We start from the raw sequence: 20695 nt of genomic DNA, 5'->3' as shown, positions 1-20695 counted from the left end.
GGAAAAGAGGGAGGGAGGAAGAAAGAGGAAGGGAGGAAGGAAGGAAGGAAGGAAGGAAGGAATAGGAAAAGAGGGAGGGAGGAAGAAAGAGGAAGGGAGGGAGGGAGGAAGTAAAAAAGGAAGGAAGAAAAAATTGAGGGAGGAAGGAATGAGAAGGGAAAGAAGGAAGGAAGGAAGAAGAGGAAGGAAGGAAGAAAAAAACTGAGGGAGCGATAAATGGGAAGGGAAGGAAGGAAGGAAGGAAGGAAGACAAAAATTGAGGAAGGAAGGAATGAGAAGTGAAGGAAGGAAGAAAGGAAGAGAAAGAAAGAAAGAAAGAAAGAAAGAAAGAAAGAAAGAAAGAAAGAGGAAGGAAGGAAGAGGAAGGGAGGGAAAGAGGAAGGAAGGTAGAGAAAGGAAGGACGACGAAAATTGAGGGAGGGAGGAATGAGAAGAAAGAAAGAAAGAAAGAAAGAAAGAAAGAAAGAAAGAAAGAAAGAGAAAGAAAGAGGAAGGAAGGAAGACAAAAATTGAGGAAGGAGAGGAACATTTCGCATAATTGCCAACTGGTAGCCGGTGGCGTCTCAAGCAGAGAAGGAATTTGCAGATTTGGGGTGATTTTGCAAGTGCGAGAAGTCAAATCCCCCCTGCTGTTCCTTTCTTCCTTGTTCCTTTATTTTATTCCATTTTTTTTTTGCTTTCTGCCATTAATGGGGGTCCTAAAATGTTGGGCAGGGACCCACCGCTCAGGTGCGGAAGAGGTTCGAGCCGTTCGTTGGGCCTTGGTGGGCAATTTTGGAAAAAGGGCTTTATCAGTCAAAAGAGTCTTTAGAAAGAGTGCAAAGAAGAAGCACAGAGATGGTCAGCGGTCTGGAGGCTAAACTGTACGGTGAATGTCCCAAGGGTCCTTTTTCTTCAAAAGGCAACTGGACTTTCTGGTTTTTCCTTTTGAAGACATTTCGCTTCTCCTCCAAGAGGCTTCTTCAGCTCTGACCAGATGGAGGGGAAGGGAAGGATTGACCCTCCTTGCAGACAGCTGGTCATTTGCATCCTTTGAGAGGGTCCTTGAGGCCACTTGGAGCTTCGTCTGTGTCCTCAGAGTCACCTGAGTGGTGAAAATGGGGGTGGAGCCTCACCGTCATCTCCAGTCTACAACACGGTCCTTGCTGCAGTTGCAAGAAGGCTCCACCCCCATTTGCACCCCTCAGGTGACCCTGGGGACACAGGCGAAGAAGCTCCAAGTGGCCTCAAGGACCCTCTGAAAGGATGCAAACAGCAGTAGCCCTTAGACTTATAGACCGCTTCACAGTGCTTTACAGCCTTCTCTAAGCGGTTTACAAAGTCAGCCTCTTGCCCCCAACAATCTGGGTCCTCATTTTATTGACCTCAGAAGGACACAAGGATGAATCAGTCTTGGGTCGGTCAGGATCGAACTTCCAGCTGTGGGCAGAATTAGCCTGCAATTCTGCATTCTAACCACTACACCAACAAGGGAGGGAGGGAGGGAGGAAAGATAGAGGAAGGAAGGAAGGATGGATGGATAGATAATGGAGGGAAGGAAGGAAGGAAGGAGGAAAATAGCAATAGCACAGACTTATATACTGCTTCACAGTGCTTTTACAGCCCTCTCTAAGCAGTTTACAGAGTCATCCTCTTGCCCCCAACAATATGGGTCCTCATTTTATTGACCTCAGAAGGACACAAGGATGAATCAGTCTTGGGTCGGTCAGGATCGAACTTCCGGCTGTGGGCAGAATTAGCCTGCAATTCTGCATTCTAACCACTACATCATCAAGGAGGGAAGGGAGGGAGGGAGGAAAGATAGAGGAAGGAAGGATGGATGGATAGATAATGGAGGGAAGGAAGGAAGGAAGGAAGCAAGGAAGGAAGGAAGGAAAGAAGGAAGGAAGGAAGGAAGGAAGGAAGGAAGGAAGGAAGGAAGGAAGGAAGGAAGGAAGGAAGGAAGGAAGGAAGGAAATAGCAATAACACTTAGAATTATATACCGCTTCATGGTGATTTCCAGTCCTCTCCAAGCGGTTTACAGAGTCAGCATCTCTTGCCCCCAACAATCTGGCTCCTCATTTTATGCAGCTCGGAAGGACGAGAGGCTGAGTCAACCTTGAGCCGGTGAGATTTGAACTGCCAAATTGCAGGCAGCCGGCAGGCAGCAGAAGTAGCCTGCAGTACTGCACTCTGACCACTGCGCCACCAAGGCTCTTAAAATGACCGGCTGTCTTAAAAACTGTGTTGCTAACTTAACATCTGTAGTGATTCACTTAACAACAGTGGCACAAAAAGTCATAAAATGGGGCAAAGCTTGCTTAGCATCTCTCGCTTAGCAACAGAAATTTTTGCCTACACTGTGGTCGTTAGCCGAGGACTCCCTGTATATGATTCAGGATATGCTGCTAATCCTGAAACTGGGTCGATTCCCAATTTAAGGCCATAAAATGGGGCCAAACTCCCTTAACAACTGTCTTGCTTAGTAACGGGAATGTTGGGCTCAATGGTGGTCGTAATCCGAGAACTTCCTGTACTTCTTTGACAGGGGGTGTTGGTTTTCCTTTCTCATCCTCCTCTCCCATGGAACGAGGCATTCTGATATTCCTCAGCGCAGCCAGTCCACGACAATTTTCCTCATTAAAAGGTTGCAAAAGGGGATCAAATTGCGACTGTCACAAGTATGAGTCATTTAGGCCACTCTCCATACTCCTCTTGCGAAATCTCAACTTTGGGATGAACCAGGCCTCCAATAACAATTCCAACTGAATTAGAACACGTACCGTCAGGTAGTCTATGTAGTCCTCAACTTGTGACCACAATTGAGCCCAACATTTCTGTTGCTAAGCGAGATGTTTGTTCAGTGAATTTTACCCCATTTGACGACCTTTCTCACCGCAGTTGCTAAGCGAATCACTGTGGTTGATAAGTTAATAGCCTGGCCATTAAGTGAATCCAGCTTCCACGTCGTCTTTGCTAGTAGAAAGTCGCAAAATGGGATCGTGTGACCCCGGGACACGTCACAAACGTGAGTCAGTTGCCAAGCGTCTGAATTTTGATCCCCCGACTACGGGGATGCGGCAGGGGTCGTAACTGCGAAAAACGACCAGGAGTCCCATTTTTCTGTGCCGCTGGAACTTTGAACTGTCGCTAAACGAACGATCGTAAGTTGAGGACTGCCTGCACTCCATGAAAAGCGGGGTCCCCGTAGCCAAAACACCCAGCAACGTTAATCACATGGTTGTTTCCTCCTTCCCATTTGGGGGGAAGAAATTGAGCCCAGCATTATTTGTGTGTCATCGCAACAGGAGCGATGCACAAAAGCACAACGTTTCTCCTCTTTGGCAAGGCCGCAACTGGATCGGCTGCCGGGAATTGCTTCAGCAAACAAGCAGAGAATGAAAAGCATTCCGGGCATTTGCAAAAAACACCGTTTCCTTGGCAGGAGCCCAACGTGACTCTGGATGCTGCCGGGTAGTTTGTTAGTTTCCTGCAAAATCCTCCTGTGTTTGAGGTGTCAGAATAAACAGAATCAGAGAGTTGAAAGGGACCTTGGAGGTCCTCTAGTCCAACCCCCTGCTCCAGCAGGAGGCCCTACGCCATTTCAGTCAAGTGACTGTCAAATCTCTTCTTTAAAAACATTTGTAAAGGGACAGAGAGAGGGTGGATGGATGGATGGATGGATGGATGGATGGATGGATGGATGGATGGATGGATGGAAGGAAGGATGGAAGGAACAAAGGAAAGAAGGAAGGAAGGAATAACAGAGTTGAAATGGACCTTGGAGGTCTTCTAGTCCAACCCCCTGCTCCAGCAGGAGGCCTTATGCCATTTCAGTCAAGTGACTGTCAAATCTCTTCTTTAAAAACATTTGTAAAGGGACAGAGAGAGGATGGATGGATGGATGGAAGGAAGGATGGAAGGAAGGAAGCAAGGAAGGAATAACAGAGTTGAAATGGACCTTGGAGGTCTTCTAGTCCAACCCCCTGCTCAGCATTAGACAGGTGGCTGCCCAGTCTCTTCTTAAAAACCTCCAGTGATGGAGAACCAATAACTTCTTATGGCAAGCAGTTCCACTGGTTAATTGTTCAAACTGCCAGGAAATTTCTCCTCAGTTCTATGTTGCTTCTCTCCTTGATTAGTTTCCAACCATTGCTTCTTGTCCTGCCCTCGGGTGCTTTGGAGAATAGTTTGACCTTATTATGCTTAGCCTGTTTTAATCTGAGCTAGTTGGAATAACTGCGCTGGAAGGGACCTTGGAGGTCTTCTAGTCCAACCCCCTGCTCAAGAAGGAGACCATGTACCATTTCAGACAAGTGACTGTCCAGCCTCTTCTTAAAAGCCTCCAGTGTTGGAGCATCCACGGCTCATGGTGGCAAGTTGTTCCACTGGTTAATTATTCTCACTGATAGGAAGTTTCTCCTTAGTTTTAAGTTGCTTCTCTCCATGATTAGTTTCCACCCATTGCTTCTTGTTCTGCCCTCAGGTGCCTTGGAGAATAGTTTGACTCCTTCTTCTTTGTGGCAACCCCTGAGATATTGGAAGACTGCTATCATGTCTCCCCTGGTCCTTCTTTCTCTTAAGCTAAACATCCCCAGTTCCTGCAACCGTTCTTCATATGTTTTAGTCTCCAGTCCCCTAATCCTTTTTGTTGCTCTTCTCTGCACTCTTTCCAGAGTCTCAACACCTTGGTGCAAATTCTTGATTCATGCTGTAGCTGGGTGTTGTGGGAATGCAGCCACTGGTGTTGAAAAACTGCTGCTTTAGGCTAAACCTAGGTCACCAGTTTGCAGGGACTTCTTGACCTGCAACAGCTCTGGAACGCGGATTTATTAGAGCAAAATGTATGAAGCCGTTAGGAAAAAATCCCCATTGATTTGCTGTGTATGAAACCCGAGCTATATTTATAGCTAACTCCTGGTTGAATTCTCACCCTTCTTTCTCTCCCAACGGGATGCAACAGGTTAGAACAGGGGTGTCCAAACTTGGGAACTTTAAGACTTGTGGACTTCAACTCCCAGAATTCCCCAGCCAGCTATGCTGGCTGGGGAATTCTGGGAGTTGAAGTCCACAAGTCTTAAAGTTCCCAAGTTTGGAAACCCCTGGGTTAGAAGCTACCCTGGTTTCCCATCAATACAGGTAGTCCTCGATTTGCAACAGTTTGTTTAGTGACCGGTTCGAAATTACAATGGCACTGAAAAACGTGACTTAGGACCATTTTTCACATTTACGACCATTCCACCTTCCCCGTGGTGACAGGAATTGGGATGCTTGGCACGACTCATATGTACGACGGTCGCAGTCTCCCTAAGTCACACGATCTGCTTTTGTGACCTTCCAACAAGCAAAGCCAATGGGGGGGCCCGGACTCGCTTAACGACCGTGCTACTAACTTGACCGCTGTAGTGTTTCACTGAACAACGGTGGCAAGAATGGTCTTTAAATGGGGTCCACGTCTCATTTCACAATAGGTGGCCAAAAAATGTCATATCCAGTCTGAATATCTGGCTGACTGAGCATCAAACTGTAATAATAAGGAAAAAGGAAGTCAGTTGCCATGGCAACCTTGATCGGCGCTTTCGAAGCAATACGAAAGGACTTCTTTGATATCTGGAAATATTAAATTTATTAGAACCAAACACCCTAATTTTAGAAAAATCAATACCCTGCTTACAATTGCTTATATTCCTTGATAATCCCTTAAATAATCCTACGGTCCTCTCTTAGGAATTTTCATTGCAAAGTTTTCACCACTTTCAGAATGGCAAATCCAACAGTAGACTGCAGATAGTCCTCGAGTTACGACCATCAAGCCCAAAGTTTCTTTTGCTAAACAAGACAGTTGTTAAGTGAGTTTGGCCCCCATCTTACAACCTTTCTTGCTGTTAAGTGAATCACTGCAGTTGTTAAGTGAGTAACATGGTTCTGAAGCGCATCCGGCTTCCCCGTTGACTTTGCCCGAAGGTCGTAAAAGGGGACACTGCAACCGTCATCAGTACATGCCAGTTGCCAAGCCTCTGAATTTTGATCACACGACTATGGGGATGCTGCAACAGTCGTAAGTGCGAAAAAAGGTCATAAGTCACATTTTCTCAGGGGTTGCCACAAAGAAGAGGGAGTCAAACTATTCTCCAAGGCACCTGAAGGTAGAACAAGAAGCAATGGGTGGAAACTAATCAAGGAGAGAAGCAACTTAGAACATAGGAGAAATTTCCTGACAGTTAGAACAATTAATCAGTGGAACAGAAATTGCCTCCAGAGGTTGTGAATGCCCCAACACTGGAAGTCTTTAAGAAGATGTTGGATAGCCATTTGTCTGAAACGGTACAGGGTTTCCTGCCTAGGCAGGGGGTTGGACCTCCAAGGTCCCTTCCAACTCTACTATTGTAATGTATTGTATTGTATTTATGACCTTATCTATCTTGGAAAGCTGCCATGTCAATATTTTCCTCCAAGGTCCCTTCCAACTATTCAATTCTATTCTTTTCCGTGATGTTGTACCTTTGGATGGTCATTAAATGAGCTATTGTCAGTCCAGATCTCCCTGTATTAAGTTTCCACCCCTCTTAGGCTGCAAATTCCAACTGGAGATTCCTCGCGGATAATATAAGGTATTAAACACATATCACACACCTGACTTTCAACAGCTACCCACAATCCAACAAAAAAGCAACAATAAAAGTGACAACACAATAAAAGTAAAGCTATAACACGGTGGTTGATTGAATTGAACTGAACGTAATCCTTTATTTGGGCAAGTGTGAATCGACACCCACGAAATGGTGTGTGATGCTCTCGCTATACGTACAAGGCGCAAAGCAAAAGAATAACGTCACAATAGTAGAAAAACGGAACAATAACGGAATGGAGATAATAGAAAAAGGGAACCATCACAGAGTAGAGATAATATGCTCAATAGCGAGGATGAGATTTGAACTCAGAGTTCGTGAGCGTCTGAGTCAGGATCCACTTTAAACCACTTGCAAAGAAACAACAACCCAGCTTTTGAGGTAGTCGCGCAGACCTGTGGCTTGTGTCGAGCGCATACAATGCAGCTGGCATTTGGGGCCCGCTGTGCATATGCGTCGCAAATTATATTCCTAACTGGGGATTTTCGGGAGAGAAAAAGTGTGTGATTCAATAAAATCGTGCCAAGCACACCAGCCTGCTCTGGTCCCTGCACGCATAAAAGAACCCTTTTGGGTTTGCAAAATTAAGCATTGTCGTGGCGACTTCGATGCTTGTTTATTTTTATGTTTTTTCCTTCTGCATTCCCGGGAAGCGATTATGCAGCACTTGACCATCTCCGTGCACGAATTCCACTCCGGAGTTTCAGATTTGAATTCCCCTCCGTTGGGAGAAAAATCTTAGCGAGCGATGCAGAGAAGGGATGGCTGATTTATTCTTGTTTTTTCTGCTTGCATCCCCCCCCCGACCCCCGTCCGTCTGCTTCCCTTGGTGCAGAAAGCTCGTTTCTTTTATTTGGGTAGGGGGGGAGGATGGGGAAACAAAAAAAATATCTTCATTAAGGGGCTTGTATCCGTGGCAGGCAAGGATCAGGTTCCCTTGGCAACCTTGCAGGCGGATCCTTGCCACCGGTGTTGTGGTGTTGTCGTACCTTTTGTTTTGGGTCTGATGAAATGTAGCCGGCCTGTGACGTTGGTCCTTGATGTGGGGAAGCTGACGTGGGGGGAGTCCCTGGGGAGCTTAGTATGTTGACTCACAAACTTCAGCCAGAATGTGTGTTGTGTTGTGTCGGGGAGGGAGGGCGAAATGAGCTCTAGCAGTGGTGCCACAGGGGGAGGGGGAGGAGATGTTGATTATTATTTATTTATCTGCACCCCACCTTTATTTAAATAATGCAGGGGATACAGGAAACATCTGCATCTGAGTTGCTAATAACTCAAGGCAGCAGACTTATTGAATGCATGCGCCTCCTCCTGTTTTTCCCACAACAACGACCCTGTGAGGTCAGTTGGGCTGAGAGAGGGGGGGGGGGTGGAGTGGGGAGACTGGCCGAAAAGTCACACAGCTGGCTTTCCTGCCCGAGGAGGGACTAGAACTCCTACTCTCCCGGTGGGTGGCCCAAAAGTCACCCAGCCATTATTTATGCCTATGAGGGGACTAGAACTCCCCGTCTCCTGGTTATTGGCCCTAAGACACCCAGCCACCCTTCATGCCTATGAGGGGACTAGAACTCCCCATCTCCTGGTTATTGGCTTTAAGGCACCCAGCCACCCTTCATGCCTATGCGGGGACTAGAACTCCCCATCTCCTGGTTATTGGCCCTAAGACACCCAGCCACCCTTCATACCTATGAGGGGACTAGAACTCCCCATCTCCTGGTTATTGGCCCTAAGACACCCAGCCATTATTCATGCCTATGAGGGGACTAGAACTCCCCATCTCCTGGTTATTGGCCCTAAGACACCCAGCCATTATTCATGCCTATGAGGGGACTAGAACTCCCCATCTCCTGGTTATTGGCCCTAAGACACCCAGCCACCCTTCATGCCTGTGAGGGGACTAGAACTCCCCATCTCCTGGTTATTGGCCCTAAGACAGCCAGCCATTATTCATGCCTATGAGGGGACTAGAACTCCCCATCTCCTGGTTATTGGCCCTAAGACACCCAGCCACCCTTCATGCCTATGAGGGGACTAGAACTCCCCATCTCCTGGTTATTGGCCCTAAGACACCCAGCCACCCTTCATGCCTATGAGGGGACTAGAACTCCCCATCTCCTGGTTATTGGCCCTAAGACACCCAGCCACCATTCATGCCTATGAGGGGACTAGAACTCCCCGTCTCCTGGTTATTGGCCCTAAGACGCCCAGCCACCCTTCATGCCTATGGCAGGACTAGAACTCCCCATCTCCTGGTTATTGGCCCTAAGACACCCAGCCACCATTCATGCCTATGAGGGGACTAGAACTCCCCATCTCCTGGTTATTGGCCCTAAGACACCCAGCCACCATTCATGCCTATGAGGGGACTAGAACTCCCCGTCTCCTGGTTATTGGCCCTAAGACGCCCAGCCACCCTTCATGCCTATAGCAGGGCTAGAATTCCCCATCTCCTGGTTATTGGCCCTAAGACACCCAGCCACCCTTCATGCCTATGGCGGGGCTAGAACTCCCTGTCTCCTGGTTATTGGCTTTAAGGCACCCAGCCACCATTCATGCCTAAAGCTGGACTATAAGTCACTATCACCGTGTAATTGGCTCTAAGGCACCCAGCTGGCTTTTATGCCTAAGGCAGAACTAGAACTCACTGTCTCCTGGTGATTGGCCCTAAGGCACCCAGCTGGCTTTTATGCCTAAGGCAGAACTAGAACTCCCTATCTCCTGGTGATCAGCACAAAGTCACCCAGCTATCTTTTGTACCTATGGTGAGACTAGAATTCACCATCTCCTGCTTTCTAGGCCAGCACCTTAACCGCTGCAATAAACTGGCACCAAAGCCCATAGCAGCCCAGGATTCCCACGCAGTCCCATCCAACTACTAACCAAGCCTAACCCTGCTTAGCTTCCAAGATCAAACAAAACCGGGCACAACCAGGGTCAGTACGTCCATTTTGATGCCATCAATGTTAGAAACAGACCCCTGTGGTGGTTAGGGGGGATTCTTCCTGCACAATAAAGTTGTGTAAGCTGTTCTCATGAACCTCAGTTGATGTTGGAGGAGTCCATGAAGTTCGTTCAAACTCTGTGCAAAGCTTGGGAGGCGTTAACCAGGGTTAGATGTTTGATAGATCAGCAGGATGGGGTGAACCCAGTCTGTGAGGTTAGTTCATGGTATTGTGGGGACCTGGGTTAATGTGTGAATGCAGCCAAGGTCCCTGAACGTTTTCCTTGAAAAGGCATTCAGCTACCTTCCATTATGACAGCTTGCTGGCCTTTGTAATACAGGTCGTCCTCGACTTACAACCAACGTTGAACCCCCACATTTCTGCTGCTAAGCGAGACATTTGTGAAGTGAGTTTTGCTCCGTTTTACAACCTTCCTTGCCTCCTCCGTTCTTAAGTGAATCATGGTTAAGTGACTTCCCGGTTAACTTTGCTTGTCAGAAGGTCGCAAAAGGGGATCACATGATCCCGGGACACAGCAACCGGCGTAAATATGAGTCCCTCACCAAGAGCCTGAATTTTGATCATGGGACCGCGGGGAATTCTGCAACGGTCGTAAGTGTGAACAACGGTCCGAAGTCATTTTTTTTCAGTGCCGTTGTAACTTGGAACGGTCACTAAACGACCTGTCGCAAATCGAGGACCACCTGTACTGATTGAAACTGCACATCCTGGCAAACCAGGGTAGCTTCTGGCTGTTGCATCCCACCAGTCGGGAGGGAAAGAGGTGTGAGAATTCAGCCTGGAGTTTGCTATAAATATAGCTGGGGTTTTAGACACAGTAAACCAGGGGTGTCCAAAGTTGGCAACTTTAAGACTTGTGGACTTCAACTCCCAGAGCTGGCTGGGGAATTCTGGGAGTTGAAGTCCACAAGTCTTAAAGTTGCCAACTTTGGACACCCCTGCAGTAAACCAATTGGAATTCTTTCCTAACTGCCCTTCATGCCTTTTGCTCTAATAAATCCTCGTCTCGGAGCTTCGGTGTCCTCGGAAGCCCGTTCTTGTGGTTTGTTGTCTAGCCAAAAAGAAGTATTTGACAGCAAGCAGTTGCACAACATCCCACAATCCCAAATCTCAGCTTCGCAAAACACCGTCCGTCGTCGCTAACTTCACCGAAACGTGTTGGATGAAAACCGTATTGGCTGCATCGGCCTGACTCACCTAACCCCGGTTACTCAATTCGCCCATTTTCACACAACGTCGCCAACCATAAATTAACCAAGCCGCAAAATGAGAGCCCAGGGTCAACACCGAGAAACCTCCTAGCGTTGTGTGTTCACAGCCCCAGTGTTTGGCTCGGTCAACACACGGAGACGAAGTGAAGAAGTTTCCATAACACACAAAACTAATTTTAGCTGAGGCTGTGATGCGGTAGCTTTCATGGAGCTAAAGCCAGGTGCCAGATGTTTGGGGTTGGGTGGGTTATAAATACGCATGAATAAACGCATGAATAAAACGTTTCCTCTAGAAGGAGGAGAAATGCAAAGTGGATCCAGGAGAATCTAAAGGAATCTTGTTAGCAGCTTTTCCAAGTAGCAAAGGAAGATTCACCTGTCTTTCAATAAACGTGCTAAGAGATTCCAGATTTTGGCCAGCCTTGAGCAGTGTTCCTCAACGTCAGCAAGTTTAGGTTGTGTGGACTCCAACTCCCATGATTCCCCAGGTAGCAACTCCCAGAATTCCTCAACCACCGTAGGTGGACTTCATCTCCCAGAATTCCTCAATCACTGTAGGTGGACTTCATCTCCCAGAATTCCTCAAGCATCATAGGTGGACTTCATCTCCCAGAATTCCTCAACCACCGTAGGTGGACTTCATCTCCCAGAATTCCTCATCCACCGTAGGTGGACTTCATCTCCCAGAATTCCTCATCCACCGTAGGTGGACTTCATCTCGCAGAATTCCTCAATCACTGTAGGTGGACTTCATTTCAACCACCAGAATTCCTCAACCACCGTTGGTGGACTTCATCGCCCAGAATTCCTCAACCAATTTACAACAGTTCATTTAGTTACTGTTCAAAATTACAACGGCACTGAAAATAGTGACTTACGACCATTTCTCACAGTTAAACCTTTGCAGAATCCCTGTGATCAAAATGAAGACGCTTGGCACCCGCTTCATACTTATGACGGCCACATTGTCCTGGGATCCCGCAATCCTCTTTTGCGACCTTCTGGCGAGCAACGTCAATGGAGAAGCCCGATCCACTTAACAACCGTCACTAACTTAACAAGTGCACTCATTCACTTAACAACTTTGGCAAGAAAGATCGTAAAAGGGGGCAGAATTCACTTCACTGTCTTACTTAGCAACAGAGACCTTGGGGCTCAATTGTGGTCGTAGGTTGAGGACTACCTGTGCACAGGGGAAAAGGGGGCTGAGCCTTCGGCCCACAATTGCAGCCACAAAAAAAAAGAAACCCCTGAGCCCCTCTCAGCCATTGGCTTTAGGTCGAGGTCCTTCTAAACCAGGGGTGTCCAAACTTGGGAACTTTAAGACTTGTGGACTTCAACTCCCAAAATTCCCCAGCCAGCTCTGCTGGCTGGGGAATTCTGGGAGTTGAAGTCCACAAGTCTTAAAGTTCTCAACTTTGGACTCCCCTGTTCTAAACGGAAGAAGGGATTTCACCTGATTTCACCTTCTGCCCAGGGACCAGGAGTTCCCAGTCCGGCATTGAGTTGAGAGACAATTGTTTTATGCAAGCGGAACAAATATCCATTAATTCTGGGCTTGGGAATTGGAAGCTTCCCCGCGATTGGCGCTCTCATTTACACACACACACGCACACCCCAAGAGCAATAGCCTGAGACTTATATACCGCTTTCCAGCCCTCTCTAAGCGGTTTACAGGGGCAGCCTCTTTCCCCCAACAATCTGGGTCCTCATTTGACCCACCTCGGAAGGACGGGAGGCTGAGTCAACCTGGAGCCGGTCAGGATCGAACTGCTGGCAGTGGACAGAGTTTGACTGTAGTGCTGCATCCCAACTATTGTGCCAGTCCCTCCCTCCTTCTTTCCTTCCTTCCTCCCTCCCTCCCTTCCTCTCTTCCTTTCTTCTCCTTCCTTCCTTCCCTCCCTCCTCCCTTCCTTTCTCCCTCCCTCCCCTCCTTCTCCTTCCTCTCTTCCATTCTTCTCCTTCCCATCTCCTTCCTTCCTTCCCTACTTCCCTCCCCCTTCCTCCCTTCCTTTCTCCCTCCCTCCTTCCTCTTTTCCATTCTTCTCCTTCCCATATCCTTCCTTCCCTCCCTCCCTCCTCCCTTCCTTTCTCCCTCCCTCCCTCCTCCTTCCATTCTTCTCCTTCCCATCTCCTTCCTTCCTTTTTTTAAAAAAAGAAGGTTTTAAGACGAGATAACCACTTGTCTGAAATGCTATAGGGTTACCTGACAGAGCAGGGGGTTGTACTAGAAGACCTCCGAGGTCCCTTCCGACTCTGTTATTCTGTTAAACTGATAACATGAACTAGAATAAAATTCTCCTCCACCCTGCCCAGCAGGGATCCTTTCCTGTGGTCAGCTGCCCGGCTGTGGAATTCTGGGAGTTGAAGTCCACCCCCCTTCAAGTGCCCAAGTCTCAAATTCACTCTCCTTTTCTTCCATTTTGCAGGCCATTGGCATCCCTGGCGGATCTCCCGGGACCACACCCGCCGTGGCCACTCCGGTCACAGGGCACAAGCGCATGGTCATTCCCAACCAGCCTCCCTTGACCGCCACCAAAAAGTCAGCCACCCCCAAGCCTGGTGCCCATCCCATCCCGGTGACGCCCGTCGGAACTCTGAAACCTCAGCCCGTTCCGGCACCCTACACTACGGCCGCCACCCCCACCCGCCCCCCGTTCAACGTGCAGGTCAAATCCGCTCATCCTGCCCCCCACTTCGCGCCCTCACCCCCCCAATATGGCAGCCTGGCCCCCCAGCCTGCTTCTTCCATGGGGCCCTATGTGCCGGCACAACCTCGGGCACCTGATTACAGTTATGTGCCCCCACCAGCGATGGGTTACGGCTCCACACCACTGCCGGGCCGCCAGCCAGAACAGGCCTACGCTGGGAGCACCCCCCAAAGAGGCTGGGAGGGAGCCGAGCCTTCCTATGGGCCCCCTGGGAGCGCTTGGAAGCCGGAGCCAGCGTACCCTCCGGCCGTGGGGCAGCAGTACCCGTCCTCTGGAGCCAGGAAGACCTATGGCTATGAGCCAGTGCCAGCCGCCCACCTGCCCACCTTGCAACCAAAGGTAAGAAGAACCCAGGAGAGAGTTGACTAGGGATGCAAAGTTTACAGAGTTTGGTCTGTCTCTCTATCCTATCGTCTTTCTATCTGTCTATCATTAATGTCTGTCTGTCTATTTATCTGTCCATCAATCCATCCATCCATCTATCAATCAATCATCTATCCATCTGTCTGTCTGTCTGTCTGTCTATCTATCTATCTATCTATCTATCTATCTATCTATCTATCTACCTACCTACCTACCTACCTACCTACCTACCTACCTACCTACCTATCTATCCATTATCTATCTACCTATCATCTACCTATCTACCTACCTAATCTATCATTTTTATCTATTAATAATAATAATAATAATAAATTTGAATTTATTAGCCGCTCCCTCTCCAGACAGGACTCGGGGCGGCGTACAATAAAACATATAAAACATAAAACATATGTGCAAACACATAAACATCCAAATACACACATATACAAAGACATACATGCACGGAGGAGGTAACAAATTACATCACATTTAGACAATTAAAAGTCACCATTAAAATACCCCATTAGTAATACCACAATTTAAAATTTAAAAGGACAGTCAGGAGGAATAAGAAAAAATTTACGGTTGAGCCAGGCCAGATAATTGAAAGAGGTGGGTCTTCAGCTGTACACGGAAGGAGCGGAGATCGGAAGTAATCCTGATGTCACGGGGGAGGTCATTCCACAGGGCTGGGCCCATCACAGAGAAGGCTCTGCTCCTGGGTGTCGCCCCCCGACACTGTTTAGCGGACGGCACCCGAAGAAGTCCCTCTCTGTGTGAGCGGATTGGTCTTAGGGATGTATGTATATTATATCTGTGTCTGTATCCATCTATCCATCCATCGATGCAGCTTATCTGTCTGTCTGTCCATCTAATCATCTCTCTCTCATGTCTCTCCCATCTGTCTATATCTATCTATCTATCTATCTATCTATCTATCTATCTATCTATCTACTACGTATCCATCCATCCTCATCATTATCATTAATCAATCATCTATCTCTATAATTAAGTATCATCTATCTGTCCATTCATTTCTTTATCATATCTATCTATCTTTCTGTCTGTCAGTCTGTCATCTATAATCAGTAAGTCAATCAATCAATCTTATCTATCTATCATTATGTATCATCTATACATCCATATGTTTATTTATAATATTTAACTCTGTCACTGTCATATATACAGCCAGTCAGCCATCTATCCATTCACCCACCCACCCACCCACCTATCCATCCATCCGTCCATCTGTCCATCCATTCATCCATCAGTCTGTCTCTTTCTATCATCTACCTATCCATCTATCCTTATTATCTATCATTAATCAATCCTCTATCTATCATTATCATCTATCCATTCATTCATTTATCATATTTATCTACCTATCTTCCTGTCAGCCTGTCATCTATCATCAATCAAGCTTATCTATTATTATGTATCATCTATCCATCCATCCATTCATTTATCACATATATCTCTGTCTATCATATATCCATCCAGCCATCTATTCACCTATCAATCTATCTATCTACCTCTCTCTATCACTATTTATCTCTCTATAATATACCTATATCTATTATCAATCAGTGCTATCTATCTCTTTTCTGTCTACCCATTCTCTGTCTGTTTCTCTCTGTCTGTCTGTCTCTCCCCCCCCTCCCCCCTCCTAATTACCAATCTACCAACCTATAACCTTGTCTGTGGCAAAGGCCAGTCTGGGCGGCTTACAGACATTGATTAAAGTACACTATAAAGCGTTAAAACAGTAAAGATAGATTTATCTGGAATGTATAAAAATGATATTTAAAAAAAGCTAAGCAGGATGGAGACGGAGGGGGCGAAGTTAGCCCAGGGAGAAGGTGGGGTGTTCTCTACTCCATCAGCCACCCGCAATGTGCCACACGCCCATTGGTGCCCCTGGCTGGTTGGCATAGTCCTGTCTCCAAGGCAAGCTGGCATCTTGGTGCGACATCCGTGAGGGCCACATCCATGCATGCTTTGACTTGAAACTTCAGTGGGTCCAGTGGGCTTTTTGTGGCCTGCAAAATATTGTGTATCACATCCAGCTTGATCTTTTCTTTCTTTCTTTTTTCTTTCTTTCTTTTTTTGTTTCTTCCTTCCTTCCTCTCACTTTCATTCTTTTTTTTTCTTTCTGGCTCCTCTCTCTCTTTCTTTCCCTCCCTCTTACCTTCTTCCCTCTCCCTCCCTCCCTCCTTCCTTCCTTCATTTCTGTCTTCCTTCCTCTTTCTTTCTTTCCTTTTTTTCTTTCTGTCTCCTCTCTCTCTCTCTCTTTCTTTCCCTCCCTCTTCCCTCCTTCCTTCCTTCCTTCCTTCCAACAATCTGGGGATCTCTCCCCGAAAAATTAAACGCTATTACTCAAGTTGGTTAGAGGCTTCTGATGGCTCCTTTTTCAGCCTGGAGTGGTGGAAGGACTTTTAAAAGGTTAATTGTTAGCAATTCTTAGAGTAATTTCTCTCCTGCCCTTTCCGCTTTAAATATAGAAAGCGATATCGCATTGTTTTTCTCCTGGCTTCCTAGCTTAGGACGGTTGATCGACGTAAGGCATTGTTTCGGCTTAATGTCCCTGCTTAAATTAGGAAGAAAGTCTCTTTCAGGATGTCTTTGTTCAGCAGTTTTGGTGCCAGTTTTACAACATACATCGAACAGAGGTGGAAGGGACCCTGGAGGTCTTCTAGTCCAACCCCCTGCTTGAGCAGGAGACCTTAGACTATTTCAGACAAATGGTTATTCTGTCTCTTTTTGAATGTCTCTGGGTTGGTTTCTTTTTCGAGAGGTTCCCTTGAGCATCAGTGCCTTAGAGGGGCTGGGCACTAAAACTGTCTGCTTTGTTATTTCATAATTATTCTAGTATTTATTTATGTTTTTATCCAGAGTTGTTTGACACGAAATGGGTGATAAATTTCATAACAAATGAAAAAATAAACAAACAAAAGGGTATCAGGGAGTCCTTGACTTATGACTAAAATTGAGCCCAAAATTTCTGTCGCTAAATGAAACAGTTGGTAGGTGAGTTTTGCCACATTTTAAGACCTTCCGCGCCACAGTTGTGAAATTAATCTCTGCAGTCGTTAAGTGAGTCACACGATTGTTAAATGAATCCGTTCCCCCCACCCGTTGGCGTTGCTGTTCAGAAGGTCGCCAAAGGGGATCACATGACCCAGGAGGACACTGTGACCGTCATAAATATGAGTCAGTTGCCAAGCGTCTGAATTTTGATCACACGACGAAAAGGATGTGGGTGCTGCAGTCGTCAGTAACTGGGGGGGAAAAGTCAGAGATCACTTTTCTCAGTGCCATTGTGACTTTGAACGGTCGCTAAACGAATTGTTGTAAGTCAAGTAATATACCTGTAATATTTCTCTACGTTATTGCAAGGATGACAAACAGAAAAATTTATTCAGAGCAGCAGGTTTTCCGAGGCTTCGCTTGGCCAAGTTTCAAAGGGTCCAGAAATTCAAGAACTTAAAGTGTGTATGTGCACTTTGTGTGTGTGTGTGTGTGTGTGTGTGTGTGTACATGCCTGCCTGCATGTATGTGTATGGTTTATGTATGTATGTATGTATGTATATGAATGGATAGGATAGGATAATGAATAGAATAGAATGGATTGGAATGGAATAGAACAGAGGATAGGATAGGATAATGAATAGAGTAGAACAGAGGCGAGGAGAGGATATTTATATATTTTTTCTTTAGAGGGCATCAGAATTTCATTTTTTAAATTTGTGCCAGTGTGTTCACAGAAAAAAAGTGACATTTAAAGATTATCCCACCCTACACCGTACATCCTATCTTATTACCTATCCTATCCTATATGTTATCTTGTCCTGTCCTATCCTATCCTACATCCTACCCAGTAGTGGGTTGCCAATTTTTTTACTACAGGTTTGGGTGTGCTGCAACTACCGGTCCGCCCAATCCGGGCCGAACCAGGAGGAACCCACCTCTGATCCTACCCTACCCTACCCTATATTTACACCACTCTATAAAGCCCTAGTAAGGCCCAGAATACTGCAGTCAGTTCTGGTCGCCACGATGTAAAAAAGATGTGGAGACTCTAGAAAGAGTGCAGAGAAGAGCAAGAAAGAGGATTAGGGGACTGGAGACTAAAACATATGAAGAACGGTTGCAGGAACTGGGGATGTCTAGTTTAATAGAAAGAAGGACCAGGGGAGACATGATAGCATCTTCCAATATTTGAGGGGCTGCCACAGAGAGGAGGGTTTCAGGCTATTTTCCAAAGCACAAGAGACAGAGAGAGAGAGGGAGAGAGAGAGAGAGAGAGAGAGAGAGAGAGAGAGAGAGAGAGGGAGAGAGAGAAGATGGAAGGAAGGAAGGAAGAAAAAATAATGAAAAAAGAAAAAAGAGAGACATGACTAGTTTAATGAAAAGAAGGACCAGGGGAAACAGGAGAGCATCTTCCAATATTTGAGGGGCTGCCACAGAGAGGAGGGGGTCAATCTATTTTCCAAAGCACAAGAAAGAGAAAGAAAGAAAGAAAGAAAGAAAGAAAGAAAGAAAGAAAGAAAGAAAGAAAGAAAGGTTGGAAGGGAAGGAAGGAAGGAAGGAAGGAAGGAAGGAAGGAAATAATAATAATAACAGAAAAAAGAGAGACATGACTAGTTTAATGAAAAGAAGGACCAGGGGAAACAGGAGAGCATCTTCCAATATTTGAGGGGCTGCCACAGAGAGGAGGGGGTCAAGCTATTTTCCAAAGCACAAGAAAGAGAAAGAAAGAAAGAAAGAAAGAACGAAAGAAAGAAAGGTTGGAAGGGAAGGAAGGAAGGAAGGAAATAATAATAATAACAGAAAAAAGAGAGACATGACTAGTTTAATGAAAAGAAGGACCAGGGGAGACATGAGAGCATCTTCCAATATTTGAGGGGCTTCCACAGAGAGGAGGGGGTCAAACTGTTCTCCAAAGCCCCCGAAGGCCAGAGAAGGAACGATGGATGGAAACTGACCAAGGAGAGATTCAACCTGGAAATAAGGAAGAATTTCCTGTGAGAACAATCAATTGATGGAACAGAAGTTGCCTTCGGAAGTTGTGGGAGTTTCATCCCTGGAGGCTTCCAAGAGACTGGACTGCCCTCTGTCAGAAATGGTATTTAGGGTCTCCTGCTTGAGCAGGGGGGGGTTGGGCTAGATGACCTCCAAGGTCCCTTCCAACTCTGTTAATCTGTTAAATCTGACCTTTCCTATTCTATCCTATCCTAATCTTATTTTGTATCTTGTCTTGTATCTGATCTGATATCCTCTTCTCTTAACCTACCCTATATCTTATATCATCTCCTCCCCTCCTCTCCTATATCTTATACCTTATATTGTATCTCTTATTTCTTATGTCATCTCATCTCACCTTATCATCTATTGCAACAGCTGATACTTTTATTTCGGTCTGTGGCCGTCCAGTTTCCCAAACCATCCCGAGGACCCTTGTTAGAGGAAGCCTTTCGGATTTGCCCCCTTCCCCAAAACCTAAGCTGAAATTGGATCTGAATTGCGCCCACATCCAACGCAAAGAGAGGAAGACTCGAGCGGTTGCCTCTAAGCCAGGGGTGTCCAAACTTGAGAACTTTAAGACTTGTGGACTTCAATTCCCAGAATTCCCCATCCAGCAAGGCTGGCTGGGGAATTCTGGGAGTTGAAGTCCACAAGTCTTAAAGTTCTCAAGTTTGGACACCCCTGCTCTAAACCCTCTGGTTTTGTCGTCTGAATTATTGCTGCGTAAGAGGAAAAGAATTCTTTGAGCTCCTTGAGCAAAAAAAAAAAAAAAATACATCCAGCATCCTCTTGATCAGGCCTTGGAGAAAGAGAAAATAAAATTATCCACTGACTCCCCAAAATTGTTAAGCGAACCTCTCCAGAAAACGTCCCTATTCTATTCTTTTAAACAAGCAAACTCAGTTCTTTGTCTGCGTCGCAAACCTTGTTTTCTCCGGCAGAAGAAGCCACGTGTGTGGGAGGGAGAGAAAACTTCGAATTAAGAATCTACACTGCCTGGCGGGCACCTCAGAGATCAACTTGACCAACCCCCCAAACTCCTTAGAACACTCACGCTTTAAATAAAGAATATTTCATTCCAGCTTCAATTACCAATGAAATACGAAATAACGCACATTCAGAGCCTGGCGAAGGAAATTGTATAAATTACATCGGCAGAAAGGCAGTTGCTAAGTGAATTATGTCTCATTTTATGACCTGTTGTATGGCATGTTGCCGTGTTAAGTGGAATCTAGCATCCCCCATTGACTTTGCTTGGCAGAAAAGGAGGAGGAAGAGGAGAAGGAAAAGGAGGAGGAGAGGAAGAGGAGAAGGAAAAGGAGGAGGAGAGGAGGAGGAGGTCCTTGCTACTCTCTGAGCCTGGTGGTTTTCTTGCAGATATTTCATTACCCAAGTAGGTGACCCCATCAGTGATAGACGGGAGTGATATGTGGAAGAGGAGGAAGAGGAGGAGAAAAGAAGGAGAACAACAAGAAGAAGAAGAACAAGAGGAGGAGGAGAAGAGGAGGAAAAGGAGAAGGAAGAAGAGGAGAAGGAGGAAGGAAGAAGAAGAGAAGGAGGAGGAAGAGGAGAAGAGGAGGAGAAGGAAGAAGAGGAGGAGAAGGAGGAGGAGGAGGAGGAGGAAGAAGAAAAGGAGAAGGAGGAAGAGGAGGAGGAGGAAGAGAGAAAGAAGATCCTGAGCTTAATCCTCACCAAAAGGAATGAGTTGGATGAGAAACATTGAGGAGCGTAATGATGTCATTCTTGAATGGATGGTCTCCAGGGGTGGACAGACTAGAGAAGAGTCAATTTCTGGGGCTTTAGAAGAGCAGAT

General features: G+C 46.4%; 1 protein-coding gene across 5 annotated transcripts in view; it reads left to right on the top strand.

Annotated features, from left to right (window-relative positions):
• LPP (LIM domain containing preferred translocation partner in lipoma) overlaps positions 1 to 20695 on the top strand; it is a 177065-nt gene that overhangs the window by 102865 nt on the left and 53505 nt on the right. For all 5 annotated transcript variants that reach the window (XM_081956071.1, XM_081956072.1, XM_081956070.1 and 2 more), the window contains one exon: positions 13213 to 13833. In XM_081956071.1, coding sequence (XP_081812197.1) covers positions 13213 to 13833 — 621 coding nt within the window. The remainder of the gene's footprint in view (positions 1 to 13212; positions 13834 to 20695) is intronic.

The sequence above is a fragment of the Natrix helvetica genome (genome assembly GCF_964273705.1).
Source record: "Natrix helvetica genome assembly, chromosome: 5".
Classification (NCBI taxonomy): domain Eukaryota; kingdom Metazoa; phylum Chordata; class Lepidosauria; order Squamata; family Natricidae; genus Natrix; species Natrix helvetica.
The sequence above is the reverse complement of the archived record's forward strand: the minus strand, read 5'-3'. Positions and strand labels throughout refer to the sequence as shown.